This window comes from Nerophis lumbriciformis, linkage group LG17, assembly GCF_033978685.3.
Source record: "Nerophis lumbriciformis linkage group LG17, RoL_Nlum_v2.1, whole genome shotgun sequence".
Taxonomy (NCBI): Eukaryota; Metazoa; Chordata; class Actinopteri; order Syngnathiformes; family Syngnathidae; genus Nerophis; species Nerophis lumbriciformis.
The window spans coordinates 42,273,364-42,293,877 of NC_084564.2; the positions used below are offsets into that span (position 1 = coordinate 42,273,364).

At 38.6% G+C, this 20,514-nt stretch overlaps 1 protein-coding gene across 1 annotated transcript in view; it reads right to left on the reverse strand.

Moving 5' to 3' along the window:
* taok1a (TAO kinase 1a) overlaps window positions 1-20,514 on the reverse strand; it is a 48,466-nt gene that overhangs the window by 11,950 nt on the left and 16,002 nt on the right. The window contains exon 2 of the mRNA XM_061973233.2: window positions 13,029-13,291. Within this exon, the coding sequence (XP_061829217.1) occupies window positions 13,029-13,160 (132 nt within the window). The 5' untranslated portion in view covers window positions 13,161-13,291. The remainder of the gene's footprint in view (window positions 1-13,028; window positions 13,292-20,514) is intronic.

Consider the following 20,514-nt stretch of genomic DNA (forward strand, 5'->3'; position numbering starts at 1 on the left):
ATAGAAAATCTGTGGGGTATTGTGAAAAGGAAGATGCAGAATGCCAGACCCAAAAACACAGAAGAGTTGAAGGCCACTATCAGAGCAACCTGGGCTCTCATAACACCTGAGCAGTGCCAGAAACTCATCGACTCCATGCCACGCCGCATTAACGCAGTAATTGAGGCAAAAGGAGCTCCAACCAAGTATTGAGTATTGTACATGCTCATATTTTTCATTTTCATACTTTTCAGTTGGCCAACATTTCTAAAAATCCCTTTTTTGTATTAGCCATAAGTAATATTCTAATTTTGTGACACACGGAATTTTGGATTTTCATTTGTTGCCACTTCAAATCATCAAAATTAAATGAAATAAACATTTGAATGCATCAGTCTGTGTGCAATGAATAAATATAATGTACAAGTTACACCTTTTGAATGCAATTACTGAAATAAATCAAGTTTTTCAAAATATTCTAATTTACTGGCTTTTACCTGTATGGCCACCGTCAGTGTAACCTGTGTGGCTGTTGACTAAGTATGCCTTGCATTCACTCACGTGTGCAAGCAGAAGATGCATACAACAAAAGGCTGGGCTGGCACGCTGTTTGTACAGATTGTAGAGGGCGCCAAAATGCTGTACCATCATGGCACGCCCTTATTATTATTGTTAGGGTGAAAATCGGAGAATATTAATCCCTGGAGATTTCTGCGAGAGGCACCGAAATCCAGAAAATCGGGAGGGTCGGCAAGTATGCAGGTGAGCCGCATCAGAGTGATCAAAGAGCCGCATGCGGCTCCGGAGCCGCGGGTTGCCGATCCCTGCCAGGGGTGTCAAACTCTGGCACGCGGGCCAAATTTGACCCTCCCAATTTTCAGTGCCCCTTTGAAAGTCTCCCGGGGCAACCATTCTCCCGAATTTCTCCCGATTTCCACCCGGACAACAATATTGGGGGCGTGCCTTAAAGGCACTGCCTTTAGCGTCCTCTACAACCTGTCGTCACGTCCGCTTTTCCTCCATACAAACAGCGTGCCGGTCACTGTCACATGATATTTGCGGCTTCTTCACACACATAAGTGAATGCAAGCCATACTTGATCACAGGTCACACTGAGGGTGGCCGCATAAACAACTTTAACACTGTTACAAATATGCGCCACACTGGGAACCCACACCAAACGAGAATGACAAACACATTTCGGGAGAACATCCGCACCGTAAACACAACATAAACACAACAGAACAAATACCCAGAACTCCTTGCAGCACTAACTCTTCCGGGACGCTACAATGTACACCCCCGCTACCACCAAACCCCGCCCACCTGAGCCCCGACATTAATGAACTAGCATCCCAGAAAAGATGGCAGGCATCTGGCTTGGGCACATCAGATTAGATCAGTGTGTCGCAAACTGAGCAGTAAAAAGGCCTGAATGGTTGATTTATTCATTGTTATTTTATTTTCAAATTTATTTGCCTGTGGAAAAAGTTAATGTTGATATTTACCTCAGAAGGCTGCAAATAGAAAAGAGGCATTACATTTTTTATTGAAATTTTATTTAATATACCATTGATGTTTTTTCGTTTGTTTTTTGAAAGTTGATTTTGCACTATTAAGTTATATAAGCGTTGCTTGCTCCATATTCAGTGTTAAAGCAAATCAATGTAGCAAACTGAGCAATAATTAACGTTTTATTCATGCACTTTCTCTTGCTACTTCAAGGCTTGAATGTTTGATTCATTCATTATTGTTATTTTATTTTCTAATTTATTATTAGCCTGTGGAAAAAGTTTATTTTGATATTTACCTCAGAAGGCTGCAAATAGAAAAGAGGCATTCAATTTTTATTTTTATTTTATTTGATATGCCATTGATATTTTTATTATTATTTGAAACTCGACTTTGCATGTCATTATAAAGCTATGTGATATATATATAAGCCTTGCTTGTTCAATATTCAATGCAAAACTTGTTTGGGTCCCTATTAAAAGGTTTATTTGTTCAACCTTGGCCCACGGCTTTGTTCAGTTTTAAATGTTGGCCCACTCTGTATTTGAGTTTGACACCCCTGCCCTAGGGGCAACAACGTTAATACATGTTTGATGATACGTGATTATGTGCATGAGTGTATGCATGTACAAACCCCGTTTCCATATGAGTTGGGAAATTGTGTTAGATGTAAATACAAACGGAATACATTGATTTGCAAATCCTTTTCAACACATATTCAGTTGAATGCACTACAAAGACAAAATATTTGATGTTCAAACTCATAAACTTTATTTTTTTTGCAAATAATAATTAACTTAGAATTTCATGGCTGCAACACGTGACAAAGTAGTTGGGAAAGGGCATGTTCACCACTGTGTTACATCACCTTTTCTTTTAACAACACTCAATAAACGATTGGGAACTGAGGAAACTAATTGTTGAAGCTTTGAAAGTGGAATTCTTTCCCATTCTTGTTTTATGTAGAGCTTCAGTCGTTCAACAGTCCGGGGTCTCCGCTGTCGTATTTTACGCTTCATAATGCGCCACACATTTTCGATGGGAGACAGGTCTGGACTGCAGGCGGGCCAGGAAAGTACCCGCACTGTTTTTTTACGAAGCCACGCTGTTGTAACACGGGCTGAATGTGGCTTGGCATTGTCTTGCTGAAATAAGCAGGGGCGTCCATGAAAAAGATGGCGCTTAGATGGCAGCATATCTTGCTCCAAAACCTTTCAGCATTAATGGTGCCTTCACAGATGTGTAAGTTACCCATGCCTTGGGCACTAATGCACCCCCATACCATCACAGATGCTGGCTTTTCAACTTTGCGTCGCTTCCACTTTGGTCCGGATGACACGATGTCGAATATTTCCAAAAACAATCTGAAATGTGGACTCGTCAGACCACAGAACACTTTTCCACTTTGCATGAGTCCATCTTAGATGATCTCGGGCCCAGAGAAGCCGGCGGCGTTTCTGGATGTTGTTGATAAATGGCTTTCGCTTTGCATAGTAGAGCTTTAACTTGCACTTACAGATATAGCGACCAACTGTATTTAATGACAGTGGTTTTCTGAAGTGTTCCTGAGCCCATGTGGTGATATCCTTTAGAGATTGATGTCGGTTTTTGATACAGTGCCGTCTGAGGGATCAAAGGTCACGGTCATTTAATGTTGGTTTCCGGCCATGCCGCTTACGTGGAGTGATTTCTCCAGATTCTCTGAACCTTTTGATGATATTATGGACCGTAGATGTTGAAATCCCTAAATTTCTTGCAATTGCACTTTGAGAAACGTTGTTCTTAAACTGTTTGACTATTTGCTCACGCAGTTGTGGACAAAGGGGTGTACCTCGCCCCATCCTTTCTTGTGAAAGACTGAGCATTTTTTGGGAAGCTGTTTTTATACCCAATCATGGCACCCACCTGTTCCCAATTAGCCTGCACACCTGTGGGATGTTCCAAATAAGTGTCTGATGAGCATTCCTCAACTTTATCAGTATTTATTGCCACCTTTCCCAACTTCTTTGTCACGTGTTGCTGCCATCAAATTCTAAAGTTAATGATTATTTGCAAAAAAAAAAATGTTTATGAGTTTGAACATCAAATATGTTGTCTTTGTAGCATATTCAACTGAATATGGGTTGAAAAGGACTTGCAAATCATTGTATTCCGTTTATATTTACATCTAACACAATTTCCCAACTCATATGGAAACGGGGTTTGTAAGATTAATTAGGTTCGATCCCCGCCTCCGCCATCCTAGTCACTGCCGTTGTGTCCTTGAGCAAGCTACTTTACCAACCTGCTCCCAGTGCCACCCACACTGGTTTAAATGTAACTTAGATATTGGGTTTCACTATGTAAAGCGCTTTGAGTCACTAGAAAAAAGCGCTATATAAATGTAATTCACTTCACTCTTCACCAAAAGAAAATAATTACCCAACTGAAAAATGCCGGCACAACATTAACATTAACAGTACATTATTAGTTCTAGTCCAGGGGTGCTCATTACGTCGATTGCGATCTACCGGTCGATCTCGGAGGGTGTGTCAGTCGATCACCAGCCAGGCATTAAAAAAATAGTCCTAAAAATGAGCGATCATAAATCTTCACTATGACGTCACTTTCGTCACTTGATTGACATTCACGGCACCCGAGGGTCTTCTGAGATGACGCTGGCTGCTGCCAGCTCATTAAAATTACCGACTGGAAGGCGAGAAACACTTTATTTCAACAGACTCTGGCGCCGTACCTGTCGTCAAAACTCCAAAGACCGACTGCACAGTTGCACAATAAAAGCTCTGCTTCATCCTGCCTGCGCTACCAAAATAAGAGTCTCAGAAAGCTGGCGTGCACAAGCTAGCAAGCTACGGAGTTTGCCGACAATGTATTTCTTGTAAAGTGTATACAAAGGAGTACGGAAGCTGGACAAATAAGATGCCAAAAACCAACCACTTTCATGTGGTATTGGACAGAAAGGACTTTTTTTCTCCTCCATTCGAAAATGCGGACGTTATCATCACCACTGTCTGATTCCAATCAATGCAAGTCATCACAATCAGGTAATACACCAACTTATATTCTTGTCTTCATGAAAGAAAGGAATCTATATGTGTAAAACATGCTTGTATTATCTTTAAACACCTTTAACTTGTTAACAATATTAACTATATGTGTTAAACATGCTTGTATTATCTTTAACCACCTTTTAAGTTGTTAACAATATTAACTATGTGTTAAACATGCTTGTTTTATCTTTAACCACCTTTAAGATGTTAACAATATTAACTATATGTGTTAAACATGCTTGTATTATCTTTAAACACCTTTAACTTGTTAACAATATTAACTATATGTGTTAAACATGCTTGTATTATCTTTAACCACCTTTTAAGTTGTTAACAATATTAACTATGTGTTAAACATGCTTGTTTTATCTTTAACCACCTTTAAGATGTTAACAATATTAACTATATGTGTTAAACATGCTTGTATTATCTTTAAACACCTTTAAGTTGTTAACAATATTAACTATATGTGTTAAACATGCTTGTTTTATCTTTAACCACCTTTAACTTGTTAACAATATTAACTATTTGTGTTAAACATGCTTGTATTATCTTTAACCACCTTTTAAGTTGTTAACAATATTAACTATATGTGTTGAACATGCTTGTATTATCTTTAAACACCTTTAAGTTGTTAATAATATTAACTATATGTGTTAAACATGCTTGTTTTATCTTTAACCACCTTTAAGTTGTTAACAATATTAACTATTTGTGTTAAACATGCTTGTATTATTTTTAACCACCTTTAACTTGTTAACAATATTAACTATATGTGTTAAACATGCTTGCATTATCTTTAAACACCTTTAACTTGTTAACAATATTAACTATATGTATTAAACATACTTGTATTATCATTAAACACCTTTAATGTATTAACAATATTAACTATATGTGTTAAACATGCTTGCATTATCATTAAACACCTTTAACTTGTTAACAAAAACATATATTTCATAAATAAGTAAATATAAATGATATATATGAATGAGGTAGATCCCCACGACTTGATCAATTGAAAAGTAGCTTGCCTGCAGAAAAAGTGTGAGCACCCCTGTTTTAGTCAAAACAGCCGTGGCGTCCAACACAACTCGTGGGGCTGCTCACTCACCCACCCTTGGCATACAAATTGTGGCATTGACGCAGCTGTGTCCAATGCAGTCCAGTTGGCGATGCTGCCTCAAAGTCCTCGAATGTGGCCCAAACACTTTCCAAATGGCCGAAGTCCAGCCCAACATCGTGTGTTAACGTAGCCATTGGATGGTGTACAAAAAAAGTCACTTAACTTGTTAGCTGAATAGTTCATGTTCAAGTGACAGCCGGTTAGGTTCAGTCAGTTAGCACAAGTCTACTTCCAGCACCTTATTTACGAGGCCGTCTTACTTCCTTTTTCCTTCACAAGAAATGCTTTCCTCTCTCTAATCATACACACCTTTTGACCTCAGAACACGTCATATTGCACACAGTTCACATTGCCTCTGACTGACCAGTAAAATTGCCTCTACCCGAAGATGCGTTCAGGGTCGGTGGTAAAAAGCGGTTTGTGATAATATTGCACAGTTAAGAATACAATTACCGTATTTTCCGCACTATAAGGCGCACCTAAAAACCACAAATTTTCTCAAAAGCTGACAGTGCGCCTTATAACCCGGTGCGCTTTATATATGGATTAATATTAAGATTCATTTTCATAAAGTTTCGGTCTCGCAACTTCGGTAAACAGCCGCAATCTTTTTTCCCGGTAGAACAGGAAGCGCTTCTTCTTCTACGCAAGCAACCGCCAAGGTAAGCACCCGCCCCCATAGAACAGGAAGCGCTTCTTCTTCTACTGTAAGCAACCACCCGCCCGCGTAGAAGAAGAAAAAGCGCGCGGATATACCGTACGTTTCATTTCCTTTGTGTGTTTACATCTGTAAAGACCACAAAATGGCTCCTACCAAGTGACAGGGATCCGGTTCATGAAAAGACGCAATCTCTCCATCCGCACACGGATTACTATTTCACAGCAACTGATATTCCTGTGAACCGCACTGTGGATACAACGGGAGCACGTACGGTGAATATTCGCACCACAGGGAATGAGAAGTCATCCTTCACTGTGGTTCTAGCTTGCCATGCTAATGGCCAGAAACTTCCACCCATGGTGATATTCAAAAGGAAGACCTTGCCAAAAGAGACCTTTCCAGCCGGCATCATCATAAAAGCTAACTCGAAGGGATGGATGAAGAAAAGATGAGCGAGTGGTTAAGGTAAGTTTAAGTTTACGCGAAGAGGCCGGGTGGCTTTTTTCAGTAGCTCCGTCCATGTTGATATACGATTCCATGACTGTTTTTTTGACATTCCTTTAGCGCAGTTAGATGCGGCTTACAACACGGGGCGGCTTATGGGTGGACAAAGTTTTGAAATATGCCGTTCATTGAAAGCGCGGCTTATAACCCAGGGCGCCTTATGGTGCGGAAAATACGGTATACCAATAGATAATATGTCTTAATTGGAACTAACACAGACGTCTGAAAAGATGATGTCCAAGAGGCATCATTGTGGAAAAAATATTTCTCAGCTTTTATTCACTTTCGAACTACGGTTGTCCAAAGTATTGGAATGTTGATTTACCTACTTAATACCAACACATCGACACCTGCTTCCTTCAGTATTATTAGTACCAAATACTGTGCAACCATTTTTCCTAGGCGAGCCACATCAATCCTCAGCACTTGAACACTGAGGCAGCGCTTCCCAAAAATGTACTTATTAGTGGACGCCTGTCACGAACGCGGATTCGGTGCTTGCAGTTTGCCCTGGCTGCTAAAAAGACTGCCTTGGCTCTTAAACAAATTATAATGGACTAGAGATGCGCGGATAGGCAATTATTTAATCCGCAACCGCATCACAAAAGTCGTCAACCATCCGCATCCACCCGAACTAACAATTAATCAAAACCGCACCCGCCCGTTGTTATATATTTAATATAGACGATGCAAGGCATTAGTGAGGTTATAAAGCTTTTGCCTGTTAAAGAAAGGAGACTGATCCAATGCAGCAGAGACATTCAAAGCGTGCCACGCTGTCACGGCCCAGACGCACACCAGTGCGCAATCATCTGGGAGCCGCGCTGAGCGCACCTCCAAGCGCGCTCGCGCCACTCAAACTGCTGCAGGCAGCTGCGTTCACACATGCATCTTGTAAGCCTTGTTTTAACATCCTGTGGCACTCTTCTGGGATCACGGCGGACGAAACTGCTCATGCTCAGGGTGTTTGTGGAGGTTCGGGGTTTTGCACAAATGTGATGCACCATGTTAGATGTCCCGGTTTTGTGACTGTCGTAGACATGAACAGCGTCGCAGCTCTTGCAAATCACGTAGCCAGCATTACTATCATCCTGATTTACAACCTCATAAAAACGAGTCCACGCTGAACTTTTCTGGCCTTTTATTCCCCTGGTCTTTAGTATTCCCTTTTTTAGTTTGTTGCGTACCACGTTTGCTGCCGGCGTTGCCATCTCTTTTTTTTTTCTTCTTCTGTTGTGGCATATGCTGCAGGTGCCTGCTCGTTTTTCGTATGTGGGTAACAACATTTAACTATGTATATATATTTCCGAATTGGTTTAACTGCCACCCGCCTGAATCTATTTAAAATCTAATTTTTTTTAATTTCAACCGCCCGACCCGACCCGCGGATAAAATCTAATTTTTTTTTATTTCAACCGCCCGACCCGCGGATAATCCGCGGACTCCGCGGTTGTGTCCGCAAACCGCGCATCTCTATAATGGACCTGAGGCAGTGTGGTAAAACTATAGTTGTGGCATACCTTTACCATACGCGCCTGGTTTGCCAGAGAATAATATGTAGCAGCACTTTAGGGACTTTGTTGCTATATTTAGCAAGTAGAGGTAGATATTAAACACAAAAGGGAAGTGTATCTTGCGTCATGCAACAAAATACAAGCTGTCACAAAAGTATTCGCCGCGAGCAAGTCCAGGGAGTGTGTACTACCACAACCCCCAGGAGGGTGCAACCCAAGCTTTATTTTATTAAATTTTTTTCAACCTTTATTTATTTGGTAAAGTCCCATTGGGATTAATAATTTCTTTTTCAAGGGAGTCCTGCACATCCATACACCAGTGTAGGTGCCACTGGGAGCACGGGTGTGAAGTGTTTTGCCCGAGGACACAATGGCCGTGATTAGAATGGCGGAAACTGGAATCGGACTTGGAACCCTCCAGCTTCTGGCACGACTGCACTACCATCCGAGCCACGCCGCCCCATAAGTGCTAAAAAAACACAGCTTAGAGACACTATTGCTTGTATTCCGTGACATGACTTTCTCCCGGAGGTGGTCATCCATGCCAAGACGACTGTTGTACATCAAGGGGGTACGCAGGGGGCCTAGATCTTTCTGGTTAAATCTTGCACTCTTCCACCCTTTTTGATTACCCCTCGAAGAACTCAGAAGAAACGTTTATCCATTTTGCGATTTGAACAGTCGTAACAGCTTAGAACAGGGGTGCTCATTACGTCGATCGCGAGCTACCGGTCGATCTCGGAGGGTGTGTCAGTCGATCACCAGCCAGCCATTAAAAAAATAGTCCTAAAAATGAGCGATCATAAATCTTCACTATGACGTCACTTTCGTCACTTGATTGACATTCACGGCACCCGAGGGTCTTCTGAGATGACGCTGGCTGCTGCCAGCTCATTAAAATTACCGACAGGAAGGCGAGAAACACTTTATTTCAACAGACTCTGGCGCCGTAACTGTCGTCAAAACTCCAAAGACCGACTGCACAGTTGCACAATAAAAGCGCTTCTTCATCCTGCCTGCGCTACCAAAATAAGAGTCTCAGAAAGCTGGCGTGCACAAGCTAGCAAGCTACGGAGTTTGCCGACAATGTATTTCTTGTAAAGTGTATACAAAGGAGTACGGAAGCTGGATAAATAAAATGCCAAAAACCAACCACTTTCATGTGGTATTGGACAGAAAGGAGGACTTTTTTTCTCCTCCATTCGAAAATGCGGACCTTATCAGCACTACTGTCTGATTCCAATCAATGCAAGTCATCACAATCAGGTAATACACCAACTTATATTCTTGTCTTCATGAAAGAAAGGAATTTATATGTGTTAAACATGCTTGTATTATCTCTAAACACTTTTAACTTATTAACAATATTAACTATATGTGTTAAACATGCTTGTATTATCTTTAAACACCTTTAACTTATTAACAATATTAACTATATGTGTTAAACATGCTTGTATTATCTTTAAACACCTTTAACTTATTAACAATATCAACTATGTGTTAAACATGCTTGTATTATCTTTAAACACCTTTAACTTATTACCAATATTAACTATAAGTGTTAAACATGCTTGTATTATCTTTAAACACCTTTAACTTGTTAACAATATTAACTATGTGTTAAACATTCTTGTATTATCATTAAACACCTTTAATTTATTAACAATATTAACTATATGTGTTAAACATGCTTGCATTATCACTAAACATCTTTAACTTGTTAACAATATTAACTATATGTGTTAAACATGTTTGCATTATCTTTAAACACCTTTAACTTAACAATATTAACTATATGTGTTAAACATGCTTGTATTATCATTATTCACCTTTAACTTGTTAACAATATTAACTATATGTATTACACAAACTTGTATTTTCATTAAACACCTTTAATTTATTAACAATATTAACTATATGTGTTAAACATGCTTGTATTATCATTAAACACCTTTAACTTGTTAACAAAAACATATGTTTCATAAATAAGTAAATATAAATGATATATATGAATGAGGTAGATCCCCACGACTTGATCAATTGAAAAGTAGCTCGCCTGCAGAAAAAGTGTGAGCACCCCTGGCTTAGAACAACACAAGCATAGTGCATTTTTCTTCCATCCATCCATTTTCTACCGCTTGCCCCTTTTGGGGTCGCGGGGGGTGCTGGAGCCTATCTCAGCTGCATTCGGGCGGGAGGCGGGGTACACCCTGGACAAGTCTCCACCTCATCACAGGGCCAACACAGATAGACAGACAACATTCACACTCACATTCACACACTAAGGACCATTTAGTGTTGCCAATCAACCTATCCCCAGGTGCATGTCTTTGGAGGTGGGAGGGGCCTATCCCCAGGTGCATGTCTTTGGAGGTGGGAGGAAGCCGGAGTACCCGGAGGGAACCCACGCAGTCACGGGGAGAACATGCAAACTCCACACAGAAAGATCCCGAGCCCGGGACTGAACTCAGGACTACTCGGGACCTTGGTATTGTGCATTTTTCTTCAAGAAAGGCTAAATGGCGCCTAGTAACTATGGACAACAGACGCATATTTAATGAGCCGGATGTGGCGTCATGTGAATTTAAGCATTATTGCATCGTTTAGCAACACCTCGAACACAACTGGTTTACTTATTTCACTAGGAACGCATAGTGTGGCCTGGGGGCCATTTGCTGAACGCAGCTCTTTTTTTTCCTTTCTTTTTTAAATAGGCCTGTGGCACATTGTAGAAGTGAAACCTACAAAAAATACAAAACAGAAATTTGGAGCAATAAGGCATAAAATATTGAGAAATGGCTGAACTGTTAACACTAATAATATCAAAAGATTCGTCTTTAAAAATGTTTTGGGTTTTTTATTTGGTTATTTAATTACAAACAACATGATGACATCATGCTACCACCATACTGATAGTAAGAACAATACGGTTTAATAAACTTGAAGGCTCCACGCCACTGAGGTTCTTTTTAAGGAGGTAAAATACTTGACTATTGTTATTTATGACCATAACAAGCACATTATTACTGTATTTATTTTACTCACATGTGAATAATGCTGTATATAAGACTGTATGTATATACAGTATTATTCACATGTGAATAATGCTGTATAATAGACTGTATTTATATTATTCACATGTGAATAATGCTGTATAATAGACTGTATTTATAGTATTCACATGAGAATAATGCTGTATAATAGACTGTATTTATATTATTCAGATGTGAATAATGCTGTATAATAGACTATTTATATTAACATGTGAATAATGCTGTATAATAGACTGTATTTATATTATTCACATGTGAATAATGCTGTATAATAGACTATATTATTCACATGTGAATAATGCTGTATAATAGACTGTATTTACATTATTCACATGTGAACAATGTTGTATAATAGACTGTATGTTATTAACATGTGAATAATGCTGTATAATAGACTGTATTTATATTATTCACATGTGAATAATGCTGTATAATAGACTGTATTTATATTACTCACATGAGAATAATGCTGTATAATAGACTATTTATATTAACATGTGAATAATGCTGTATAATAGACTGTATTTATATTATTCACATGTGAATAATGCTGTATAATAGACTATATTATTCACATGTGAATAATGCTGTATAATAGACTGTATTTACATTATTCACATGTGAACAATGTTGTATAATAGACTATGTTATTAACATGTGAATAATGCTGTATAATAGACTGTATTTATATTATTCACATGTGAATAATGCTGTATAATAGACTATATTATTCACATGTGAATAATGCTGTATAATAGACTGTATTTACATTCACACGTGAATAATGCTGTATAATAGACTGTATGTTATTAACATGTGAATAATTCTGTATAATAGACTGTATGTATATTATTCACGTGTGAATAATGCTGTATAATAGACTGTATTTACATTATTCACACGTGAATAATGCTGTATAATAGACTGTATGTTATTAACATGTGAATAATTCTGTATAATAGACTATGTATATTATTCACATGTGAATAATGCTGTATAATAGACTGTATTTATGTTATTCACATGTGAATAATGTTGTATAATAGACTGTATTTATATTATTCACATGTGAATAATGCTGTATAATAGACTGCATTTATATTATTCACATGTAAGAAATACCTTAGTGTTTATTGTCTATTGTGAGCGAACTGTGGTGCTGAATTTCCCCCAGGGATCAATAAAGTACTTTCTATTCTATTCTATTGTTGGTTTTATATACTGGGGGGCTATAGGCCCCACTTGACAGATAGGTACCATGATTTGAATTCTGTGCAAAAAGATGTTGAAGCATAGTGGCTATAAATACAGTTTGTAACAGTTTTTAATTTAAAAGTTCTAGCGTGTAGTATTTTTTTATGTTTTGTCATGGTATCAATACCATGAATTGATCAACATGGACCCCGACTTAAACAAGTTGAAAAACTTATTCGGGTGTTACCATTTAGTGGTCAATTGTATGGAATATGTACTGTACTGTGCAATCTAATAATACAAGTTTCAATCAATTCAATCAATCAATCAAACAAACAAGTACAGATAATTGTTGGCATTCATAGATGTGAGTATCGACTACTGAAAATCTGTTAAATGTTTTGAACTCTGCAGACTTGAAGCTTGGAAACTTACGAAATACACAGCTCCAAAGCTGCCATGTCCTATCTCACGCAGATCTGTGAAGAACTTCTCCGGATCTTCCTTGAAGAAAAGCTCAGCAATTTCGGGGTCCTTCAGGCTCCCCGCCCGACTGCTATTGGGCATAATGGAGAGATGGGTGGGGGGTGGGTGGGGGGAAATGCCGCTGCCGCCAAACTATCTGGGTCTGCGACAGCGACTAGGTAGCCCCCACCGACGGCTCATCTGCAGGACAGCGGTCTCATACGTGGTCACAACTGAAAGGACATTAGAATAACAAACATTAAATACTACAAACACTTATACGGTAATTAAGGAAGTCAAAATGCGACTTAAAACATTGTCTGTACAGTTAATAGGTTATATTTTACTAAGGCTGAAACGACGCGTCGACGTAGTCGACGTCATCGGTTACGTAAATACGTCGACGCCGTTTTTGTGCGTCGGCGCGTCGCATATTTACGTCACACTACTGTCATGGCGGAGCGCAAAGCAGACGATGCGAGCGAGGGGAAAAAAGCACGCCAAAAGTCGTCAAAAGTGTGGGAGTATTTCAATAAACGGCCTAATAATGTTGTTGTATGCACACTGTGTCGAGCGGAAATGGCCTATCATAGCAGCACAACGGCTATGAACGAACATTTGAAAAGAAAACCCCCGACAGCGTTCTTGCCATCACCATCAACAAGTCAATCGTCCGCGTGCGTATACGTTGTCATTATTACACAAAAACATGAATGTGTCATTTGTATCTGCGTTGTAAATTCATAAACTAAAGCACCGTTTCGCTCTGAGAGGCGCGTTTGGCGTGCCTGTTCAGTGTTTACAAAGACGTGCTCCTCTTTAACGCTGTGGAGAGGCGGCGGCGGCGAGCGAGCGGCGAGGCGGGGCGCGCCGGGAGCGACGCCGCAATCGTGTCCAGGTGCGCGATCCGCGCAGTTGGAAGAGAAAAGACTTTGTGTAAAATTAAAAGATTGTAAACCTGGCAAAGCCGTCTGGCGTTCAGTCTGTCGGTCCTGAAAGAACCCCACGGCACAAGACGTGTCACAAACGCTAACGTTAATTAGTTGTGCAAATACCTTTTACAACATTAACAGTTACATATACTATGTACAAACGAACAATTAACTTTCACTTTAATCATACTATCATTGTTGTGTTATTAAGCAAAATAAGCAATACTTTTACTTTTGTTGAAATGTTTACACTGTACACTTTTTTGTATTGGATGTTTAGCTTTATTTTTGCACATTTTAGCAAATAAGCAATACTTTTACTTTTGTTGAAATGTTTACACTTGTTACAGAATATTTCCGTTTTGCACTTTTTTGTATTGGATGTTTATCTTTATTTTTGCACATTTTAAAGCAAAATAAGCAATACTTTTACTTTTGAAATGCTTATACTATTCCAGAATATTAAGATTTGCACTGGATGTTTACTTTTATATTTGCACATTAAAAAGCAAATAAGCTACTTTTAATTTTGTTAAATGTTAAAAGTTTTAAATGTTTACATTGTTACAGAATATTTTGTCATGTTGTTGTCAATGTTGACTGAGTGGCCATACTTTTTTTTTTGTAAATAAAAGCCATGCCTTTTGAAAAAACTGGCCTACATTTATTTTTTCCTCTTCATTTTAAATTTAAAAAAAAAATCGGTAAAAGGAAAAATAATCTATAGATTAATCGAAAAAATAATCTATAGATTAACCGATTAATCGAAAAAATAATCTATAGATTAATCGATAGAAAAATAATCATTAGCTGCAGCCCTATATTTTACAGATTCAATTTCCAATATTTTTCTGACTACAACTTCATCAAATGCTCTTTGGAAAAGCAGACTTATTTAACTAAAGTGTGTGGGGGAAATGAGACGGTTGTGGAATAATGACATCTGGTTCAGGGGGTGGAGGACATCCTGGGTGGCAACATATAAGTCTGTTGCCATGGCAGCCGTAATTTCAGTCATTAAATTCAAAAGGGCAGGATCCTGAAAAAAAGTACACCTCACTCACCACACCACAACAAGTCTTATATATGACAGACAGATGTCACCCCGGACTTCAGGCACTGGCCACTGCCTCACTAGTTATGTGCCATGCTAAGTAGGACAAAGCATTCCAGAGACGAGACATCTTGTCAAACCTGTACGCACACGGAAAACACGTGTTCTCAAGCATACCACACGCTGTGTACACATATACATGCGACTGGAGGGGGGCACCTCACCATTTGATTACGATTTAGGGCTACGATTTCATTATAAATGTATTTTTCATTCATATATATTGTATTGTATTGTATATATTGTTTAATATATTGCATATTATATACACACAATACATTTATTGCGTTTAATTATTAATGATATTAATATGTCTACAAAGACGTGTCAACTATCAACTGTGTTCACCGACGGCCAAACTATTGTTATTATTGTGTCTCCTGACTTGTTCATCTATTATTTGCTTATTTCCTCTTCTTAGCTGGCTACTCTCTGCTGTAATGTAGCTCATATTAGCCTTTTGTTGAAGTAGGGCTGGGCGATATGGCCTTTTTTAAATATCTCAATATTTTTAGGCTATATCGCGATACACCATATATATGTGGATATTTTGCCTTAGCCTTGAATGAACACTTGATGCTTATAATCACAGCAGTATGATGATTCTATGTGTCTACATTTAAGGCTGCAGCTAACGATTATTTTTCTATCGATTAATCTATAGATTATTTTTTTCGATTAATCGGTTAATCTATAGATTATTTTTTCGATAATCTATAGATTATTTTTCCTTTTACCGATTATTTTTTTATTTAAAATGAAGATGAAAAAATAAATGTAGGCCAGTTTTTTCAAAAGGCATGGCTTTTATTTACAAAAAAAAAAAAGTATGGCCACTCAGTCAACATTGACAACAACATGACAAAATATTCTGTAACAATGTAAACATTTAAAACTTTTAACATTTAACAAAATTAAAAGTAGCTTATTTGCTTTTTAATGTGCAAATATAAAATAAACATACAGTGCAAATCTTAATATTCTGCAATAGTATAAGCATTTCAAAAGTAAAAGTGTTGCTTATTTTGCTTTAAAATGTGCAAAAATAAAGATAAACATCCAATACAAAAAAGTGCGTATTTCCTTGAATTGGCGCCGGGTATATAGTATTCGCATGCTTGGCCTTACCGCCGGCTCAAACTCTTTTCGCAAAATATTAATTTTATTAGCGCATGTCTGGAATTTTCGCCGGGTCAAACTCGTTTCGCAAAATAATTAGCATATTTCTAGAACTTCCGCAGGGTCAATTTCGTCACGTCATGAGTGACACTTCACCTGTCATCATTTTCAAAATGGAGGAGGCTGATTTCAATAATTTGAAATCGCATAAAGGGAAGAAGATTAAGAGCTATTCAGTAGGATTTAAGGTCCAAGCTATTGAATATGCTAAAAAGAACAGTAAGCAGCTATGTTTTATTAATATACCGTAGCTGCGTGTGTCAAATATGAGTCATTAAATGACTCCCGCCTCCTGCTGGTAGAGGGCACTAGTGATCCTTCTTGCGACTACCGGTACAGCAGAAGACCGGTGCTGCAGAAGAAGACAACAAGCAACAAGAGTGAGCAGCGATCGTTTGCCTGCACTTTTAACATGGAGGATTACATATCTAAAATAAAACAGTTTTCTAAACTGGACTTTCAATGGAAGCAGGAGGTAATACTTAAAGGAATATCTCCATCGAGACAGAGAGACTTTTAAAACTGAAGAAAGATAAGGAAGACTTCTATAAACAAGTTATCGATGCTTTTGATCAGAAGCAGCTGCGCATGGACTCATAAGTAAAGGTAAGACCATAATGACGTTTTTTTTTAAATTAAATGTGCTTTTCATGATGGTATCCTTACATCACTCAAATTTATAAGCGCAGGCCTAAGTTTACCCCACGCCTTTTGGTAAGGGCAGGAGTGAGAAGAGGTTTTAAATTAATTAGCCCCGGCGGCTATTCAAGGAAATACGGTATGCGACGCGTCGACGCACAAAAACGGCGTCGACGTATTTATGTAATCGATGACGTCGACTACGTCGACGCGTCGTTTCAGCCTTATCTACATTAAAACATTCTTCTTCATACTGCATTAATATATGCTACTTTTAAACTTTCATGCAGAGAGGGAAATCACAAGTAAAAGTGTATTTATTAAAGAGTTATTAAGCAGTGGCACAAACATTCATGTCATTTACAAAACAGAAAGTGCAAGATTGTCAGAGACATTTTAAAACAAGCTATTAGTGCACTTTTGTGCATGATGTCACTAAGATGACATATTAAAACAACACTTAAAGTGCACTTTTTGTACAGAACGCCACTACAATAGTTTAAAACAAATAAAGTGCACTTTTGTGCATGATGTCACTAAGATGACATATCAAATGAAAGTGCACTTTTTGTACAGAACGCCACTACAATAGTTTAAAACAAATAAAGTGCACTTTTGTGCATGATGTCACACAAGATATTTCAATAAGTGTCAAATAAAAATGAGCTGCATAATAGGAAATCAAATAGTGTATGTCCTTCACTATGTGGTAGGTTCCTGCGGACGTTATCTCCTTCTGTTGTTGACTAGTTTTTTTCATACGGTGTTGATGTGGAAATGGTTGCTTGGGCATTTTGTGGGTGTGGCACCGAACGGAGATGTTGACATGCGGAGTTTCAAGCACTCTTCATTCTCTAGCGGGTGACTTTTCAAATGATGCTACATATTAGCAGTAATGCTACTTTTTGTAGCAACGCTTTTGCCGCATACTTGATATATTACGGTTATCTGTTCGACATCTTCCCGCTTGAAGCCAAACCACCGCCAGACGATGGACTCCCTACTGTTTTTCTTGGGAATTAATTCTTCCTTCATTTGTTACCAGATTCGCACCTTCTTTCTCTCGTAATACCACTCGCACCACAGCTAACGTTACCCATGCCGCTACCTCTCTGCTCCGCGAGGGCGTATACGTATGTGACGTATGTAAGAAGGTGCGCTTGTTTTATGTCTCTGTGAGAAGGAGAGACAAGAAAGAGTGATAAAAGCCTGTAGTGTAATGCCCGCAGCTAAAAGCAACTGCGTGAGAACGTATACTCCAATATCACCATATAGCAGTGACGTGCGGTGAGGTTGATGGCTGGTGAGGCACTGACTTCATCACAGTCAGATTTACAAACATATGAACCCTAAAGAGTATCTTATTCACCATTTGATTGGCAGCAGTTAACGGGTTATGTTTAAAAGCTCATACCAGCATTCTTCCCTGCTTGGCACTCAGCATCAAGGGTTGGAATTGGGGGTTAAATCTTCAAAAATGATTCCCGGGCGCGGCGCCGCTGCTGCCCACTGCTCCCCTCACCTCCCAGGGGGTGAACAAGGGGATGGGTCAAATGCAGAGGACAAATTTCACCACACCTAGTGTGTGTGTGACAATCATTGCTACTTTAACTTAACTTTAACTTTACACATACAAACTGTAGCACACAAAAAAGCACATTTAATAAAAAAACTTTATTATGGTCTTACCTTTACTTATAAATGCGCCGCTGTTGTGCTCCCTGATGGGAGTGTTATATCAACTAAAGCCCTCACTTCAACTTTCCACGTGCAAGATTGAATCTATTTAAAAAAGTGTAACCGAGGGTTTATAAATGTCGCCTATACTGTATGAAACTACAAAATAACAAACACGGAGGCTCCAGTTTACACGAGGACCACTTTATTTACCTTCTTTCAAAAACTTCCGCTCCACTCCAACGTGTCAAAATTCCGCTCTTAGCGCCTTCAAAATAAGAGCTCAAGGCATATACTGAAAAACAGTGCATAACAGGAACTTAACATCACAAAGAGGAAAGCCCATAAAAATTGGTTACAAAAGTTATTTAATAAGAAGTCAAAAAGTGCAAAAACAATAATGTTCGTGTTGGAGGAGTTGTGAATTAGGTACAGTCTGCAGTTGTACCTAATGTTGTGGCCCTGCAGTCATTCACAACTCCTCCAACACGAACATTATTGTTTTTGCACTTTTTGGCTTCTTATGAAATAACTTTTTTAAATAGATTCAATCTTGCACGTGGAAAGTTTAAGTGTGGGCTTTAGTTGATATAACACTCCCGTCAGGGGGTGCAAATTCTACGGCGGGGGTGCAGGAGGCGAGCCTCAGCCAGTGCGTCTTTTGCAGCCGTTTTATGATCGCTCAGCACAAGAAATACGTTACACACATACAGTTGTTGACAAAATACACTGTACATTATATACCTCAGCTAACTAAACTATGAAAATGTATAATATAGTTCATATAGCAATACGGTCTCACTGCACAGCAGACCAGCAGTTAGCCGAGTCCGCAATCCATGTTGAGGCACTGAGTGACGTGCCTCAACTGGCTGCTGTTCACCGCACCGTCTCTTCTCAGTATTTGAACGGCAAATGTGAAAATTCAGCGATTTTGAATAAAAATTATCTAAAACTGGTGAAGTTAAATGGAAAATAACTTTATAGTATAATCACTGGATACATTTAACAATTTAATATATATTTTTTTCTTTTTACATTTTTTTTTCTTTCCATGATGGCAGGTGAGGCCCCGCCTCACCTGCCTCTAGTGACTGCACGTCACTGCCATATAGTCATTTTCTATATCGTAGAGACAAACCCGCAATATATCGAGTATATCCATATATCGCCCAGCCCTATGTTGAAGTGTACAACACATTTCGTAATTTCTTGTTTCGCTACTTCACATCAAATCCAGTGCCGCTGCTAGCATACCTTGTCCTATGAACTGCGCGTGAGTCCGCCCTAACCCGGCCAACATATAACATTAAAAGAATGTTAGCTAACAGTTTTCCCATGGTTATTCAGAACCAAATCTAGAACTAACGCTTAGAGAACATTACCATTAATGCCACATTGTTCAACATACGTAAATAATCTATGTTTGGACATTTGTCCATCGAATAATGAATCGTCCACGTTCTAAACGTGAGAATCGAACATTTTGTCCCACCTCTACATGCAACAAATGATAAAACGGTCAAATTGCGAGGACAAATGATACAACTAGTCAAGCTGTAGCTGTAAATGTTTGCCTTTTTTGAACTGAAAACTGGTTGAGACTGAATCAACAGCATACTACACCGACCAAATATTCAAGGAGAGCTTTGTAAAAATAAAAATAAAGTAAAAATACTCATTCCTAAAATAAATCTGAAGCTCTGCCACTATAAACTTTCAGCTACAGACATGGAAGCTTTAGCAGTTTTTTTTCTTCGGTTAGTAAGCTACTGCAGTGTTTTTCAACCACTGTGAGATACAGTCTGGTGTGCCGTGGGAGATTATCTAATTTCACCGGTTTGGGTTAAATATATTTTTTGCAAACCAGTAATTATGGTCTGCAAATGATGTGTTGTCGTTGAGTGTCGATGCT